General features: G+C 48.1%; 1 protein-coding gene across 9 annotated transcripts in view; it reads right to left on the bottom strand.

Annotated features, from left to right (window-relative positions):
- Nucleotides 1–2,120: 2,120 nt before the first annotated feature.
- WWC1 (WW and C2 domain containing 1) overlaps nt 2,121–18,449 on the bottom strand; it is a 180,094-nt gene continuing 163,765 nt past the window's right edge. For 3 of the 9 annotated variants that reach the window (XM_008963296.5, XM_008963295.4, XM_034961317.2), the window contains 6 exons: nt 17,682–17,814; nt 16,279–16,443; nt 11,059–11,151; nt 6,816–7,067; nt 3,915–4,039; nt 2,121–2,929 (listed from right to left, as the gene is read on the bottom strand). In XM_008963296.5, coding sequence (XP_008961544.3) covers nt 2,863–2,929; nt 3,915–4,039; nt 6,816–7,067; nt 11,059–11,151; nt 16,279–16,443; nt 17,682–17,814 — 835 coding nt within the window. In that variant the 3' untranslated portion in view covers nt 2,121–2,862. The remainder of the gene's footprint in view (nt 2,930–3,914; nt 4,040–6,815; nt 7,068–11,058; nt 11,152–16,278; nt 16,444–17,681; nt 17,815–18,449) is intronic. The other 6 variants (XM_008963297.5, XM_024928878.4, XM_003810912.6 and 3 more) reach the window with 3 other exon arrangements.

Here is an 18,449-nt window from a genome sequence, read left to right as displayed (position 1 = left end):
AATTCAGGCTCCAAGATCCCCAGGACACCCCCATTCTGTCTCCATCTCTTGCATCTGCTTTCCTTTGCAGGTTGGCCTCATTTTCCTAATCCCATTGCCCCCATGAAGCTGGAACCATGGCCAGAGGTAGCCTCGGGAAGAGAAAATCTCATCTCTAACCTTTGAGTGGAAAATGCTAAGGAATGGTTCTGAATGGCTCAGCTGGGCCCCATGCCTCTCCTTGGTCTAATCATGGGAGCCAAAGGGATGGGTCACTTACAGCCAGCTTGGGGCATTTGCCCCGTTGCTGTGGCTTATGCCCTTAACAGAAGGGCAGAAAAGATCATGGGGTCAGCAAGGAGAGCAGCCTCCTCAAAGCTCAGAGCAGTGTAGGCACAGGGGCCACAGAGCAGCACGAGACCATCCTTGTGCTCTACAACCTAGTACAATTGAGTTGGGGAAGGTGTTGATTGATACTCATATGAAGACATTACAAAGTAAACCCTGAATGTGTCTGGTGGAATTCAGTGGAAGGAGAGAGAACATCAGAGATTGATGTGTTCAGAGACGTGAAGCCACGGGGCAGGAGGAAGCCCTGGGCCAGTGGTGAGAAATCAGGCTGGACAGCAGCTATACAGGGGGGCCTGGAAGCCACAGGGGGAAGAAGAGTAGATTCTACACCACTATAGGTTCCTTATACATGAGGAGAGACAGCCAGGTAAGGGGTATGCTGGGGAGAGGGGGAAGTGCCTCAGCAGCAAGTGAAGGTGGCGCCACTCCCTCCATCACCGCCCATGGGTTCCCAGTAGCCTGGAGAGGGCCATGAATTTCAGCGTTCCCTGTGTGACTCACCAATAGGATGCGGGCCTCACCATTTTGCCTGTCTCTGCCTGGGTTTCACTCACTTTATACCAGTGGGGCTTTCAAATTGCGGTGTGCATAAGACTTACAGAGGGAACATGGGTAAAACACTGGCACTGGGGACCGTCCCAGGGTGGGCGGGATAGTTCAGTGGGTCTAGAGAGGACCTGACAGTCTGCATTTTATTTTTATTATTATTATTTTTTTGAGATGGAGTTACGCTCTTGTTGCCTAGGCTGGAGTCAATGGCGCCATCTCGGCTCACCGCAACCTCCGCCTCCTGGGTTCAAGCCTTGGCCACCCAAGTAGCTGGGATTACAGGTATGCGCCACTACGCCCAGCTAATTATGTATTTTTAGTAGAGACCAGGTTTCTCCATGTTGATCAGGCTGGTCTCGAACCCCCGATCTCAGTTGATCTGCCCGCCTCAGCCTCCCAAAGTGCTGGGATTACGGGCATGAGCCACCGTGCCAGCCAGTCTGCATTTTTCTTTTTTTTTTTTTTTGAGACCGAGTCTTGCTCTGTCACCCAGGCTGGAGTGCAGTGGCACAATCTCAGCTCACTGCAAGCTCTGCCTCCCGGGTTCAGGTCATTCTCCTGCCTCAGCCTCCTGAGTAGCTGGGACTACAGGTGCCTGCCACCACGCCCGGCTAATTTTTTGTATTTTTAGTAGAGACAGGGTTTCACCGTGTTAGCCAGGATGGTCTCAACAGTCTGCATTTTTAATAGGCTGCCCCAGGTGATTCTGATACAGCTGGTACATCTTGCTTTGCTGAGTGGTGCAATAGACTTTGAGAAAAGTTGCACAGGGTAATGTCAGAGAGGAAGGAGGAAGAGATTTGTGGCTGTTGCTATTTGTTAGAAACTGACTTCTGATTGTCTGCAGTAGACCCTGCAAAGCTCTGAGCTGGGTAGGAATAGGGGCCACAGGAGCAGCATGAAGCACAAGCTGTAGCACCTACCAGCCCTGGGTTGGGGACGACATGGGATGATGCTCATATGAAGAAACTGTGAAGTCATCTCTCACTGGGTGGGGTGGAATTGCACAGAAGGAGACAGTACAGAGAGCACATCCCCAGTCTAACTTGGGGATGTGGATTCCCAATGAGCCGACCAGTCATTTTAATTTAATGAGCAAATGAAAACAGTGGGCAAAAGAAAAAATAAATGTTTCCAGGACTGCGGATGGGTGGGAAGGAAATGACTGGAAAGGGGAGAGTCAAAAATCAGGGAAACAGATGAAGTGAGGGGTAGGAAAGAAAAAGAGAGCAAGAGGAAGATTCTTTTTGAAAGGCCACTTTATTGATGGAGATAAAACTGAATGGAGTTCCCCACAGCCCTCCCCTCACTCATGTTAGTGGCTTCACTGGGCATCTGAGACCAGCGTGGCCTGTCACCCACATAGACTAGGCTGCTTAGCCCGCCCAGCCTATCACACTGCCCGCTCCACATTGGGCAGCCACATAAAAACACGTCACAGCTCAAGAAGATCCGTGGATGCACCTCTGAATCCCCCCCAATGGTTTCTGTGCATTTTTTTAATATTGTACAAAATATGTTAACTAGGAAAAATTAGCTGTACTGTGACAAGTGCGGGACGTCCTATTAGGATTACCGTCCCCCAGGCATTACTTCTTATTGCAGTAAGACCTCTAAAAGGTGGAGCTGTACAAACCGAAAAAAATCTAAACGATTTTAAGAAGAGCAGCAACTCAATACTGCTTTAGTTCATTTAAATTTTCTTTCCCAAAAATACACTCCTAAATATACAAACTATACAATCTTATTATTTTAATGCTGGTTTTTTTTGTTTCTGTTTTTTTGTGTGTGTGTTTTTTGTTTTTGTTCTGTTTTTAATAACAACAGTAGGACCCAAACTAAAAAATCGGTTCATCTTCAAACCAACAAGAGCACTAGAGGACTTGTGACTCAGTACCTTCATATAACACCACATAAATAACTTTAGCCACAGTCAATGTTCACAGCCTGGTCAGTGGAACAAAGGAAATACTTTTCTGGCGATTAGACGTCATCTGCAGAGAGAGCTGGGATATTCATCCGAGGCCGGGTGAAAAATGCCATCTTCTCCCTATAAGAGAGGCCATCCCTTTAGAGCAGGGGTTTTCAACCTCACCCTACAGAGATTCTGGGCAGGATAATTCTTTGTCGTGGGAGCTGTCCTATACATTCGCTGCAGAATGTTTAGCAACGTCCTTGGCCTCTTACCCTCTAGATGCTGGCTGTATCCTTGACCTCCAGTTATGACAACCCAAAATGTAAGCTCATTGCCAAATGTTCCAGGGGGAAGGGGAGAAATCACCCCTGGTTGAGAACCACTGCTTTAAAAGACCATTAGCATGAACGATGACTCTTAGTTCAAATCCAATCAGAGGCTTCTCAGAGTTTAAAAGGACCCTTGGGCCACTTCTAATGTTTGTTTGTTTCAGATTCTCAATTTGTTAAAAGGTAAGAGATGCCCAAAGATAGTTGTACAAATATACATTTTAAATGTTTATATTCCACAAAGGAATTTTTTTTTTTTTAAGCACATACACAAACATGTGTACCTTATTTGAGAGGACATCAGAAGTCTAAACGCTAGGGCCTCTGTGGATGGGAGGCCCAGGCCAAATGGCATTCGGGACCCTCCCACAATACACCCGCGTCCAGCATGGCAAGATAGCACCTCCCTGAGATCCTAGCAGGTGGCAGGCAGAGCCAGGGAGGCCCAGCGAGCATCCATCACCCCTAGGCTTATTTATCATTCAGCCAACCCTCCACAATTACCAGTAAGGAAAACACTACGAGGAAAGGCTGGAGCAGGTGGCTCATTCATTAAACAAGAGGATATAACAAATTAGCTCGAGTTGTGTGGGGACTGATAAAGACAGCCAAGGGAAGAGCGCTGCAGAGCTCATGGATCGCCAGGGATGGCTTGGCGGAGGATGAACATCTGTTACAGGGAAAGCCAGTGCTCTGTGAGCAAAGGATGAGAGCAGTAAGACCACAGACAGAAGACTAAGGCCGTGGGTTAGCTGGGAAAGGGATAGGGGCTGCCGGGGCCCTCTGCTTACCTGAAAGACTGAACTTCTGGGGGTTCCTTACAGCTCTGGCCTCGGAGCCTGTGCACATCCTTGGCAGCTGCCCTCATCATCTTGTCTGTCTGAAGCTCACCCTTGTGCTCCGCTTGGTCCATCTGCTGGGCAAAGCAAGCAAGGCCCTGAGTCAGTGGAGGGGGCCTCCAGAAAGGGGCAAGGAGAACTCGCTATCACAACAGAGGGGGCTACTGTAGGGATGGCACCCTCACTCTTGCTCCACGTGGGATCCACTTCATTCAGAACGATAATGGGAAGTGCTCAAATCATCTGTTTGAGTGACTAGATTTTTGGGGCCAGGAAACGGAATAACTGTGGATCTGAGGAATTGAGGAGATGAGGGCTGCCCGGTGAAATGTGCGCTACCTCTAATCCTCAGGCCACCTAGGAGGGTAGATGTTATTACCTCTATTTTACCCAGGGAACTTAGGCTCCAGCAAAGTAAGAAATTTCTTTAATGTCAGACTACTAAGAAGTGGTGGAAACTCAGTCCCAAGCCATGCAGTAGTTCTTAAGAGGCTTGGGTATAACACTATGCCCCTCCCTCCTAATGTAAACATAGGCAAACACTTTTGAGAACAAACCACAGACAGCCCTAAAATATCCACGTACCATATACTTGAAAACATTGCAGAAAGACAGAATTTTGGTAAATAAAGCCATCATTTTGTTTGTTTGTTTGTTTGTTTGTTTTGAGACGGAGTCTCGCTCTGTCGCCCAGGCTGGAGTGCAGTGGCGCAATCTCAGCTCACTGCAAGCTCTGCCTCCTGGGTTCACGCCATTCTCCTGCCTCAGCCTCCCGAGTAGCTGGGACTATAGGCGCCCGCCACCACGCCCGGCTAATTTTTTGTATTTTTAGTAGAGACGGGGTTTCACCATTCAAAGGATGGTCTCGATCTCCTGACCTTGTGATCCTCCCGCCTCAGCCTCCCAAAGTGCTGGGATTACAGGCGTGAGCCACCGTGCCCGGCCTAAAGCCATCATATCAATGGTTCTTTGTTAGAAGTCATAGATGCTACTTTTTTTTTTTTTTTTTTACTATTTGAAAGGTCAAGTTTTCTTTGTTTTTCTTAAGTCAGGGCACGCATTACTTCTGAGTCTTTCGAATAAGATCAAGTGTTAAGGTAGGGCACATAGGCACTTGTTTTCTGATCTCTTTTTGCCTTGGTTACCAGGAAGCTCAAAGATAAATATAATACCTAACTATAATTAGGCTACTTTAGATTTGGGATATATTTATTTCCTCTCCTCCTTCAAGCCTTCCAATTTTCTATTTTCCCCCCAATGTTCTTGTTATAATCCTGTTTTTAAGTAAACAGGGTATAAATAAGAAAGAAAGAAACTTTTCTGGAACTTCAGAACTGCCAGAGTCAGTTTGAAGCTCCCATATCAGTCCAGGCCTAAGAAGTCCAGCATCATCTTCCTGCCCTAGGGCATCACCACCTGTACTCAGCACTGAGATTTCAGCTGATGGTCCTGACAGTTCAGGTAGGCACCCTCTGTAAGGTGCTCTCAGCAAGGCTGGCTGTGTGCACAAAGAACTAGCAAAAGTCTTTTTTGCCGTGGGTGGCGATCACAGAGTGGCAGGTATTATTTTTCATAAATGAAAAACTTATGAAATTTTTCATATTGGTCCTATATTGGCCCTTGCATATTGGTCCTATATTGTTTATTTCTTCATGGCAGTCTGGGACCTGTTAGCTTAAAAGCCTGCTGGTGCCAAACTCAAATTTTTCCCCTTCCAGTTGTTTTAAATATAGCTCAAATAAGCAGCTTTTAAAGCCATACACAACCTTCCTGTTTTGCATACCCTGTGAAACTGTACCCAACATTTGTTAGCCATAGATAGAAAAACCCTGGGCCTATAAGAGACCCCAAGCTGCTGCTGTGCTTTGGAGTTCTCTGACCCAGAGACTCCCCATCGTGCTGCAGAGCTACCTAACCTAGATGGCCCCTCTTCCCGAGCTCTCCCCTGGGAGTTCCCTTGCCTTCCTCCACACTGGGCAGTAGCCCCCAGCACCTTTGGAAGGTCTCATGCTGTGAGGGACTTCCCCTGCATGCAAACCTGTCAAAGCGCAGCGCAAGCCAGGCACGCTGGCTCATGCCTGTAATTGCAACACTTTGGGAGGCCGAGGCAGGTTGATTGTTTGAGCCCAGGAGTTCGAGACCAGCGAAGGTGGGAGGATCGATAGAGCCTGGGAGGTGGAGGTTGCAGTGAGCCATCATGCCACCACACTCCAGCCTGGGTGACAGAGAGAAAACCTGTCTCCAAAAAAAAAAAAAAAACAAACAAAACACAGCTAATATAAAACTTTGTGTGCTAACACCATTTTGAGGTTATATCTTTCTCCTTGATCAACCCCTAAATCCCTTAAACTCATTATAGCAGGGCAGAGGTGCCAGCTGACTTGTACTCCAGGGCATCCTTGTTAGCAGAAGGCCCTGGTGTGACCAGCCCTTCTCCCCCTTTGGCAAGGGCTGCCCTGTGGGACTTCCTGGGCAGGCATCGAGGCAGGTCAGTGTCCTATTGTTACTCTTTTAAAGTGCGTGCTGTGGCACAGACTGGGTACCCTACGTATTTCATGAAGAACTGCATGATAAGTACATGTGTGAATAATAAGGGCTTGCACACAAAATCACAACAACAAATGCAGTAAATGGGCCTTGCAGCCAGGTGAAAGGTTCATAAGGTTGAGTGTGCAAAGGGATTCCTGGATCCCTCTACTGATGGGAACGAGGGATGGGTGGAACATCCTCAGTGGAACCTGTGGTGGGAATTGTAGGATGCATCATGAGCTCTGGCCTCTCTTCCCCAGGGCAGTGCCCCCCGACTCTCTGGGGCAGAGCGCAGGGCTCCCCTGCCTTCGAGGCAGAACTCACCCGCTTCTCCAGCATCCTCAGCAGCAGGCGGAAACGCTCGTCCTCACGCAACCACTGTGGCAGCTCCTTCTCCCCGTGGCTCTTGGCTTGTTCCAGCTGCTCCTTGAGCTCCTTCAGCACCGAGATCTCCTGGGTCAGTTGGCTGTGCCAGGTTCTTGTCGCCTGCAGGTCTAACTCCAGGTCCAGCGAGGTACGGATCAGACGCTCGGAGCGCAGCGACTTGACCGAGGAAGGCTGTGGGGGTGGGGACGGCTTCTCTTGTTATTAGAGCTCTGCCCACTGAGCCCACCCAGCCTCTTCCTCTGACCCTCAAATACCCTCTCTTGGTTTATCCGTAGGCATCCACTCCTTCCGAATGGGGCTTGCCCCTCCCTGGGAAGCCTGTCTTGAATTCTCCCACTCAGCTCATGTTTATTGGGCATTTATTATGTCCCAGGAACGGCACTAAGCACTTCATTTCCATAACCTCGTTTCATTTTCACAAACCTAGGAGGTCCCGAGGGTTATCATCTGCACAGATGAGGCTTGCAGAGGTTAAGTCCCACAGGATATATGTGGTAAAGCTGAAGCTCCACTCCAGGAAGCTGGCTGCAGTCCCCACCCGCCCTCTCTGTACACTGTGCCAGCTTCAGTACTCTCAGCACCCTCCATACGTACGTTCTCAATTATTGATTCCTGTCACTGTACTGTTCTGAAGTTGTTTCCCCAATACAGGTCTGTTCCTGCTTGAGGGCAGAAGTCATGTCTTCTTGACTTTGTGTTCCTGTAATGGGCCCCTGTTGTTTCTGCTTGTCCACCATTTGTTTCCCCAGCCTTAGAGTAACAATGCCCTCACCTTCCCTTGGAGACCTCCTCCTCTGCACTCAATCCACCTGGTTTGTGTGGGGCATCAGGGATAGGAATGTGACCTGAACCTGGCCAGTCTGCATCTCAGTGACAGGTTCAGAGGTAAGCATGTTATCAAAGCCCAGCCATTAATACTCAATTCTGGCACTTTGCTGAACTACTTGGAAAAGAGACAATGTCTTTACACAGAGGTTGCTAAGCCTTCGAGATATAAACCTGGGACTGATCATGGTCATCTTTACTTGTGGGGTGACCTGTTTGAGAATTAAGCTGTACAGAGGGAGCAATGCCATGAGAAAGGGGCTGAGGCCTGATGACATCATTTCAACCTCTGGATCAAGCCATGCCTGAAGGTAGTCCAACATCCTGGATTTTTTCATTAAATGAGACAATAAATTCCCTCTTTCATTTTTAAGCTGTATTTGAGTTGGGTTCTTCAGTTATCTATATGTAAAAGACCCTGATTAATACAATCATTAACTCTCCTCCCATCAAAAATCACTAATGATTAAAAAACAATAATTCATGACTGTGGGAGTCAGAATTCTAAAATGGTTTCTCAAATCCCATTGCTAATATACACGCCCTGTATAATCTCCTCTCCTTTCATCGGGTAAGCCCCTAAAAGATGGCCTGGGCTTTTCCTGGCTGGGCTCTTCTGCTGGCCTTAAAGAAGTAAATAAAGCATGTTGTAGAGACCATCACAGGGCAAAAACCTGAGAGTGACCTCTAGGAGCTGAAAGTGCTCCCCTAAACCCCCAGCTGACAGCTAGCAAGATAATACAAAGTAATAAATTCTGCCAACATCTGGAGGCAGTGCCTGGATCAGATGTTTCCTTAGTCAAGCCTCCAGATGAGGATGTGGCCATTTAACACTTAGAGGTTTCAGCCTGCTAAAACCCTGGGCAGAGCTCAGCTAACCTGTGCTTAAGCTCCTGACCAGCGGAAACTGTGAGGTAAGGCATTTGTATTACTTTAGGCTGCTAAAGTTTGTGGTGATTTGTTATGCAGCAATAGAAAACAAATACAATGACCAATACAGAGATTTCAGACACAGTATAAGAAGCATTACCATAAGACCTAGTCTCATTTTGCACGGCTGGCAAGCATACTATTAGGAATATAAGACAGCTCTAGGAAGAATTTCTAGAATGCTCTTCTAGGTTGAACATGGTCTGCTCTGCACTTATAAATGAGCAGGATCAAGGAAATCCAGCTGAGTGATCTACGTGGCTCAAGTTCTCAGAGCAACAAATAAAGATTCTTTTGCTTCGTCTGTCCAGTCTCAGAAGTTGGGCAGGCTGCAGTAGAGACAACACAGCTCAGGTAGTGCGTGGAAGCAAGGAGCAGTGCCCAAGGGCCCAGGCCCAGCCTCTGGATTCTCCTGTTCCTCAGGACCCGAGGGAAATGTGGGCTCAGACCCACCATCGGGGCTCCCTTATTAAGTCATTCTCTTGGTTAAGGGGAACAGGGGATGATGAAGGGGACCTGCTCCTGTAGGGCCTGCCTTAGAAGGGAGCTGTGGGAAACGCAGGGGGAGCAAGTAGGAGATCAGTGGCATTTCTGCAGGAGTGGACCATGAACATCTGCTCCAGAAGCCCCTAAGGAGCTTTGTTAAAATGCAGTTTTCAGGGCCCACGCCAGCTGCCTGAATTAAATGGTCAGAAGTGTGGCCTTGTAATCTGCATTGTCACCAAGCTCCCCAGGTAACTTTTGGTGCTCCAGAGACTGCAGTACAAGCCAGCTACAGAAGAGGGGGTTGGGGTGGGGGACCCAGAGTGGGCAGTTGGTTGTCCCTGTCACCTGAGGCCATGTCCACTTTCTCCCACACCCGCACACTCTCCCTTCCCTGTGTAGCCTCCCCTGTGTTGCTGTCTCTCTCCTGCTCTCTCCAGTTCCCCCCTCAGACTTGTTAAGGTGTAGGATGTTAGGCAAAGGACCAGATTCTGGCTGTCAGCAGGCAGTGCAGGGAAGGTGGGGGGCCTGCCCCTACTGGGGGCTATTGGCACTATCTTTTCCATCCATGTTCTCTTTTGCTTTCTCTCTCCTTTTTTCTTTCTTTCTTTCTTTTTTTTTTTTTGAGATGTAGTTTCACTCTTGTTGCCCAGGCTGGAGTGCAATGGCGCGATCTCGGCTCACTGCAGCCTCCGCCTCCCAGGTTCAAGCAATTCTCCTGCCTCAGCCTCCCGAGTAGCTGGGATTACAGGCATGCACCACCACGCCCGGCTAATTTTGTATTTTTAGTAGAGACGGAGTTTCTCAATGCTGAGGCTGGTCTCGAACTCCTGACCTCAGGTGATCCACCTGCCTCGGCCTCCCAAAGTGCTGGGATTACAGGCGTGAGCCACCACGCCTGGCCCCTTTTTTCTTTCTGACATTCTGGCTCCTGGTTTCTTCTGGTTCTGCAAACTCATTAGACAGAACTGCTTTAAAGTTGTGTTGAAAGCCCAAAGTGGGGAGGGCCCCCTGCATCTCCTGCAGCCCTTAATGGTCAAAGACAAATCAGGGGTGGCTCCTTTGCCTACCCCCACCCCATCCGGATGGCTCAGCTCAGTCTCCACTAGGAAAGGCGAGACTTCCGCAAGGCAAGTCTGCAGCCTCTTCCCTGTGGGCTTCCCGCTGGTCTGAGGGAAGCCCATTTGCACTTCCCTGCTTCAGGCTGGTGCTCAGAGGCACCCAGCTTCTCTGTCACCAGAACCTGGACGACAGACACACTGAGCAGAGTCTTGCATGAGGAAGACTCCTGTCAGATGACGCGCTCTAACTGATGACTGTTGGGTTGGTTAATTCTTCTTCTTTTTTTTTCCTGAGACAGAGTCTCACTCTGTTGCCCAGGCTGGGGTGCAGTGGCGCAATCTCAGCTCACTGCAACCTCTGCCTCCTGCGTTTAAGCGATTCTCCTGCCTCAGCCTCCCAAGTACAGCCTGGGACTACAGGTACACGCTACCACGCCCAGCTAATTTTTGTATTTTTAGTAGAGATGGGGTTTCACTGTGTTGGCCAGGCTGGTCTCAAACCCCAGACCTCAGGTGATCCTCCTACCTCGGCCTCCCAGAGTGCTGGGATTACAGGTGTGAGCCATGGGGCCCGGCTGGGTTGGTTAGTTCTTAGTGACTTTGATTTCTATCTAGGAAGGCAAGGCCAAGTGTACACACTCCTCATCTAACCTATTTGTCATAATAAGACAAATACATTTACCCTTCAGCACCTTCCCCTGTGGCTACACAGGCCTCATAGTTCACAAACATCTGTTCGCAAATGCTTGAGAGAGCAACATTTTTCTAGCCAGTGGCTGAGGAGAAATGGCCAGACATTAGGAGATGTGTGTGCAGGACACAGGGCTTGGGGCAACGAGGGAGGAGCAGGCAGAAAAATAGCTTTGAGGTGACTTTCTTACCCGCTTCATCCGGACGCTGCGTCGCTCCAGGGAGTTTCGAACAAAAGGTGGCTTTTTGGACAGAGTGGAGCTGTCACTATCACTCCGATTCAGCTGCAAGAGAAAAGTCATGGAATCTTAAACATGGTCAGAGTGCATTCTGGAAGGTGCACTGAAGCCTAGAGGGAGGTCAGGTTCCTCCACTCGGCACAGTCCTTCCTCTCCTGCAAACACCCAGGTTTCATTCTGACCTTTCTTTTCTTTATAAGTGAACATTCGTTAAGCATGTACTATGCATGATGCATACTGCTTCATCTCCATACTAGTATCTGCATGATGCTAAATGCCACGAATATCCCATTGAACCTTTCCAACAACCCCATGTGATAGGAGCAAATCCATTTTCACAAGTGAGGTGACAGAAGCTTAGGGGTTGCAGAACTGGCCCAAGGTTGGCGAGCTGGTCAGCCACACAGCAGGGCTGGACACTGGCCAGCGTGACTTCAGAGTATACTGCCCTCTTAACCTTCTACACAAAGGGCCATTTGCATCAACTCTTCCCTGGTGTCTATGGAGCCTGCCTTTACTGACTCAAATGGAGCCACTGTCAAGATGGATATTTAAAAAAGAAAAAGACAGCTTAAAGGCAAAGCCTCAGGGACCATATCCTTAGAGATGATGGGGCAGATCGTAACTCTCCCCGTGGGCATCCCCTCGATCACTGAGTTATCTATACTCCCCCCAGAGGGCTAGTATTCCCCATCTAAGACCAGAAATCAGGCCTGTAGTCAGGATGGGAAGCTTCTATATTGAGAATGTGTCCCACCCCTAAGGAGCGCAAGGGAGAGTGGGTAGGATGACAGCACCCCCTGGGAGGTGGGAGCAGAGTGGGGAGTTCTTTCTCAAGTCCTATTTCCAAAGTCGGTGGGGTTGTCACAGGCCGATGCTATTGTGCTTGTGTGTCTAGCAGCTGTCAGTTCACTGTTGCAGGTCTCCTGAGAAGCTGTTTCTGTGGTTATTGATAATTAATTGTGATAATGATATTAATAGTCCTGCTAAGCTGACAAACACAGCAACTCCAGGGACAGACTGATGAAATAGCCACTGGGCTAGGCAGGGCCTCAACAGAACCAGACGCTGAATAGTAAAAATAATGACTGCCACTGCTACGTGCCAGGTGCTTCAGTGACAGTTTCATTTAATCCTCAGACAATTCTAACATGATGGGAACTGAGGCCCAGAGAGATTAAGAAGCTTGTATAGTTGAACAGCTGGGGAGTATCAAAACCAGAGTTCAAGGCCCAGTCTGTTTGGTTCCAAGGCCACCAGCTCTCCTGGCTCCAGCCTGTAAGTAGGGCTCAGGGATGAAACTAATGTGCAGGTGGAAGGGTGTGCCATCTTGACAACTGGGGTAGATTCATATAAACTGGTTGCATGTGGTACCAGAAGGGGGCTTTCTCTTTCTTTCTTTTCTTTTTTTTTTTTTTTTTTTGAGACAGGGTTTCACTCCTTTCGCCCAGGCTGGAGTGCAATGGTGCTATCTCGTCTCACTGCAGCCTTGACTTCTCGGGCTCAAGTGATTCTCCCGCCTCAGCCTCTCAAGTAGCTGGGACTAAAGGCATGTGCCACTGTGCCCGGATAATTTTTGCATTTTTTGTAGAGACAAGGTTTCACCATGTTGCCCAGGCTGGTCTCAAACTCCTGGGCTCAAGTGATCCTCCCATCTCAGCCTCTCAATGTCCTGGGATTACAGGTGTGAGCCACTGTGCCCAGCCTTTTATTCTACATTGTTTTAATCCAGTGGTGGCACTTGAAGGATATGTGTCCTACCGACCAGAAATGGGTATCAGGATAATTGATCCTTAAGTTGTAGTTGTTTACATGTTAAAGACTATGTTATATAAAAGAAAGACAGAAGCTACATTAAGTCCTTGAATTTAGCTTTCTCTAATATAAAGACACTTTAATGCATTTAATCTCAGACATGGTAGAGAATGTTGTTACCTTATTATTACTTGCATTTAATAGCTAGAGAAACTGATGCAGAGAGCAGTGAAATCATTTAGAATCACAGGAAGCTAGTTCAGGAATGAGAATTTAGGATGGGCTGTATCCATTTGGTCAAAGTCGATCAACCCACAAATGTGGTAGCACTTCAGATGAATACATGGGGGCTGAGGAGAGCTGTAGGAAGGGTAATTCATTGTCCCTATCCATGGACTTCGAGTTCAGTGGGGGAACTCAAGACAGCAAAACTAACCAAGTGACATAGGTGAAGATGAAGACCGAACAAGGGAGGCACCCAGCAGAGGACGCCTTTTGTGCAGAGGCCAGTGGAAGGGGCTACTCACGATCAGACCCGAGGAGGCCAGAGGAAGGCCCTCAGGAGGTGGCTCTGAGCAACAGAGAGGCTGCAGGCTTTGGAGTTGGACTCCCAGCTTTGTACTTAGCAGCTGTGTGACCTAGAGCACAGTGCTTTGAGTTTTTGAGTCTTAGCTTCTGTGTCTATAAAATGGGGTTCACACAACTCACCTTACAGGGCTGTAAGATTAGATTACACAGAAAATATATTTTTTGGCTGTGGGGGCTGGAAGTGTTGCTGATTAGCATTTGAAATCCCATCCTGTGGGTGAGAAAACCCCACCTTATGACTTGGTGGGAAACAAAGCCAACCTCCCACTGATGAAGCTGAAAGTAGCAGAACCTTGCTTCTACTGCCTCCCTTGCAGCTAGAGGCAGGCACAGGACTAGCCTCTGTCAATTGGATGCAAATGCTCCAGGCCTTGAATCACAACCTGGTGACTTGCACCCAAGTCTGTTACTATTGTCTCTTGAATTGAAACAGGCCACTCTTTCTCTCCTTCATTCTACAAATGTGCCAAGTTTGTTTTTATCTCAGGGAAAAGCCATTAATGGTAAGTAGTGGCAGTGGCAGCAGTGACCAGAGCTTCCATGCCAGCCATGGCAGGAACCTGGTGGAGGCATAAATATTGAATGCCAGGGGCAGCAATGGGGCCGGTGGGGGCCAGGTTTTGTGGCAGCATCGGTGAAGGTGTCACTCAATTGGCTTTGTGGTGTGATTTTGGCTGTGGTCTGGCCTTCCTTGCTCCTGCCTGATTTCTGAGGCTGGTTCCATAGCCTTATGATGAGTGTGTGAGCTCCTCACTTTCCTTTCCCCCAAATTTTCCTGCATATACTGCTCACTGTCCATTTCCATTGCTTGCAATGAAAAACCCTGACCGGTACAGGCAGGAAGTGGAATGCTATCAGTTACAGACTGAGACACGCGGAGCTGGCTGTGGAGGGGGCAGGGTGGAGGCACAGCACAGCCCCAGCATGTCTCTGTTGGGAATTTGGTAATGCTCATCTTGTGGGTGCAAAACAAAGGGTTAAATTGTTCCCTGCTATATCTCAGCAGACAGTCTCCATGCCTGCAGAGTTTTAGAGGAAATGATAGGAAAATTTTCACAATGTTGTACTCTTGGCTACATCTTGTAGCCTTCAGTAAGTTTTATACAAAAAGACCTAAGCTTGAGCTGAAGTGGGCCAACTAGAAAGCAAAGAAGGAAAAATATATGACTTTGCTAAAAAAAAAAAAAAAAAAATGCCCTTTCTACCTGTGGCGTGTGATCTCCGTTGGCTGGGAATCTCTTAATTTGTGATTTTGCAGGCTTAGAAACGGTATAAATAATAAAATATGGGAAGGGGAAGCATAGTGCTTGGTGTGTTACAGATGCTTAATAAGTGGGACAGGTGCTTTTTGTTTTTTGAAGATGCGAATCCTGGAAAAGGGTCACTTAAAAAACACTGGGGAAAAATGCGTGAGGCTTGAGTCTATAGGTGGAAAAGATAAACATTTCACCAAAGTTCTTCTATCTTATATCTCCCATTTAACAAAATAACAACCACATTCTATCCTGATGAAAAAGAACGAATGAAACACTAATTTTTTTTGGTGTGATTTTTCTGATGAGTGACATTCTTCTCTTTGTGCTTGATTTCTACTGCACGTTCATAATGGCAGTAATTTTCCAAAAAAAAAAAAAAAAAAATGGCGGAGCATTATCCATTGTCTTAAGGGCTTTTCTAAATCATTCAAATTATTCATGTTTTCTTTTTGAGATAAGAGTTTCGCTCTTGTCACCCAGGCTGGAGTGCGATGGTATGATCTCAGCTTACTGCAACCTCTGCCTCCCGGGTTCAAGGATTCTCCTGCCTCAGCCTCCCAAGTAGCTGGGATTACAAGCATGTGCCACCGTGCACTAATTTTTTGCATTTTTAGCAGAGACAGGGTTTCACCATGTGGGCCAGGCTGGTCTCGAACTCCTGGCCTCAAGTGATTTGCCCACCTCAGCCTCCCAAAGTGCTGGGATTACAGGCATGAGCCACTGCGCCCAGGTTTATTTTATTTTTAATTGCCCTTTAATTTAAAAATAATTTTTTTTTTTAAAGACAGGGTCTTACTCTGTTGCCCAGGCTGGAGTGCTGTGGCGCAATCATGGCTCACTGCAGCGTTGGACTCCTGGGCTCAAGCAATTCTCCTGTCTCAGCTTCCCCACTAGCTGGGACTACAAGTGCATGCCACCATGCCCAGCTAATTTTTAACTTTTTCTTAGGCGGAGACAGGGTCTCACTATGTTGAACAGGCTGGTTTTAAACTCCTGGCCTCAAGTGACCCTCCTGCCTCAGCCTCCCAAAGTGTTGGGCTTACAGGCATGAGACACTGCATCTGGCCGCCTTTTTAAAAAGTTTTAAATGTAAGCAGCAGGTTCAATTAAAAAATAATACAAACTGGTAGCAACAGGTTCAATTAAAAAAACAAAACAAACTGGTAGCCAAATAATACAGATCTGCTGTAATTTTGCAGCCTCAGGCTGTACACTAGAATTGCCCTGAAGGTGGGAAGGAAATGCCTCTGTATCTAGGGGCCACTGACGAGTCCCCCTCTGATCTCAGCAAGTGGTTGCAGGAGGGCAGGGCAGAGTGTGAACAAGGAGGAAGTGAGTTGTTTGGAATTATAATAACATTGACCAAGTACTAATTACAAAGCCTTTTCTATTGCTTGTCTAAAACAATCCTATGAAGTAGGCCCGTGAACTCCACCTGAGGAAACTGAGGCTCTGAGGTGTTAACATACCCGAAGTCACCCAATAACATGAGAGTAATGGGATTTGCACCCAGCCCTGTGTGAAGCTCTCGGCTACCCTGAGGGGAGCAGAAGAGGGCTGCACGCTCACTTACCCGGCACACGTACTGGCTCTGGGGTCCTGGGGAGAAGGTCTTAGAGCGGATGATGGTGCTCCCTCGAAGAAATGGCCCCTGGGACGGGGTGCCCACTCTCCGGTCCTTAGGTCGCACCACTGTGGGGGATGGGGCCGGGGTCTCCGTGTTGGTCTCTTTGTCCACCTGAGGAAGAAGTCACACCTTGAAGCCACCAGTGTCCACAGAGTCTCAGCCACCCACCAGAGACCACTCAGCTGCTCCTCTTCCCTCCTGTCACCTCACCTTTCCCCACAGACACAACCAGGGTTTCCTCGGCATTAGCCCTGCTAGATGAGCTCAGCCTGGTGCAGCCAGGACAGTACCCAAGGCTAGGTGTGCCGACCCCTACCCCTCCGTGGCACGTGTGGTTGGGGACTGGTGGGAGCACATTCAGCCCCCAAACAAACTCACATGAGCAGTAGAGCTGTCTCAAAGTTTTGAGAGTGTGATGTCCAACATCCTGGATGTCACACTCCCAAAACTTACAAACCAAGTACATTTTGAAAAACCACACCCAAGGCTTCCACAGCCCTGGCAAAGTACTACGGTTGCTTTCATCGAATTCTGAAGGCAATTAGCAAGTCTTGTTTTTAAAACCAACCCATCAGGTTTTTACTGCCCGTGCATAGTAGTCATCAGGAAAACATAAACAAACAAAAACACCTACATGCAGGACCTTTGTCAGCCTAAATAGTACCTTTATATAATTTTAAGAAAGGGCACGCCCTCTGGCTGGAGAAATTGCAAAATGATGCCCCCTTGGTGTGGAGGAGTTAGAACGAGGGCCCAGGTCCTACTGCACCTGCCGTGTCCAGGCACCTCTGTGCGGTACTCCAGCTGCAGCCTCGCTCAAACACGGCAGGTGCTCTAGCTCTAGGAGTCCTGGAGCCAGCTGTCTGTGGAGAGTGAATCCTGCTGTAATGTGACCCTAGTGCAGCAGGGAAGTAGGGAGCAAAGGGAGTCTGGCCTTTTTCCTGTCGCGCTGTGGGCAGACCCACATAAAGAAATATATTTTTAGAGCCTATCTGCAAGGTTGGTATTATTGTGCCCATTTTAGAGATGAGAAAATGGAAGCTTGAGAAGGATGAAGTCATCTGCCTAAGACTACACAGCCAGGGAGTATCAGAGCCAGAATTCAAACCCAAACCATCTGACTGCAAGGCTTGAGTTATGTCCAGAGAAGTCAGGGAAAATGCAGAGGGCAGAAGAAAAGAGATGGGTGAGTTGGCCTCTCCTGGTTTACTATCACCAGAATGACCCAAAGGCCACTCCATTATGAGGGCTTGTGCCCTGATGCTGGAAGCCAAGACTTAGCTCTGAGTCTTTTCTGACTGCCTCGGCACAAGGATTGAAGGTTCCTTCCCCACGACAGCCCTTCCTACCTTTAATGCTGGGTACCCATCCATATCAGGTGAGGCTTTCTCGGTGAAAACATCCTCTTCTCCCTCCTCCTCCTCCACCTCCTCCTCCTCTTCCTCGGCTACTGCCTCATTCTCACTGGTCTCCTCATACCTCCTGTGATGACAAAGCACTTTGGTTACCCACCCAGAAGCCGCTCTGCCTCTGTTCACCTGCCTTTAATGCACCCAAGGTAGGGCTTCCAATCCTTTTGATGATTGAAGATATATTTTAAAAAGTTTTGGGGGGCCAGGCACGGTGGCTCACACCTGTAATCCCAGCACTTTGGGAGGCCGAGGCAGGCAGATTGCCTGAGTTCAGGAGTTCAAGACAAGCCTGGCCAACATGGTGAAACCCCATCTCTACTAAAAATACAAAAGTTAGCCAGGCATGGTGGTGCACACCTGTAGTCCCAGCTACTCGGGAGGCTGAGGCAGGAGAATTGCTTGAACCCGGGAGGTGGAGGTTGCAGTGAACCGAGGTCGCGCCACTGCACTCCAGCCTGGGCAACAAGAGTGAAACTCTGTCTCAAAACAAACAAAAAAAATTTTTAATGAGGCATTTTCAGTGTATAGTTTGATGAGTTTTGGCCAATGTACTCACCTATGTAACCACCACTGTACTTGAGATGTAGAACATTCCATTCCCCACCAGAATTCTCTCCTACATTTTCCCAGTTTAATCACCCACTAGGCAGCCATGATTAGCTGTTATTATAGATTAGATTTGACTTTTCTAGAGTTTCATGCAAA

Source organism: Pan paniscus, chromosome 4, assembly GCF_029289425.2.
Source record: "Pan paniscus chromosome 4, NHGRI_mPanPan1-v2.0_pri, whole genome shotgun sequence".
Taxonomy (NCBI): domain Eukaryota; kingdom Metazoa; phylum Chordata; class Mammalia; order Primates; family Hominidae; genus Pan; species Pan paniscus.
The sequence above is the reverse complement of the archived record's forward strand: the minus strand, read 5'-3'. Positions and strand labels throughout refer to the sequence as shown.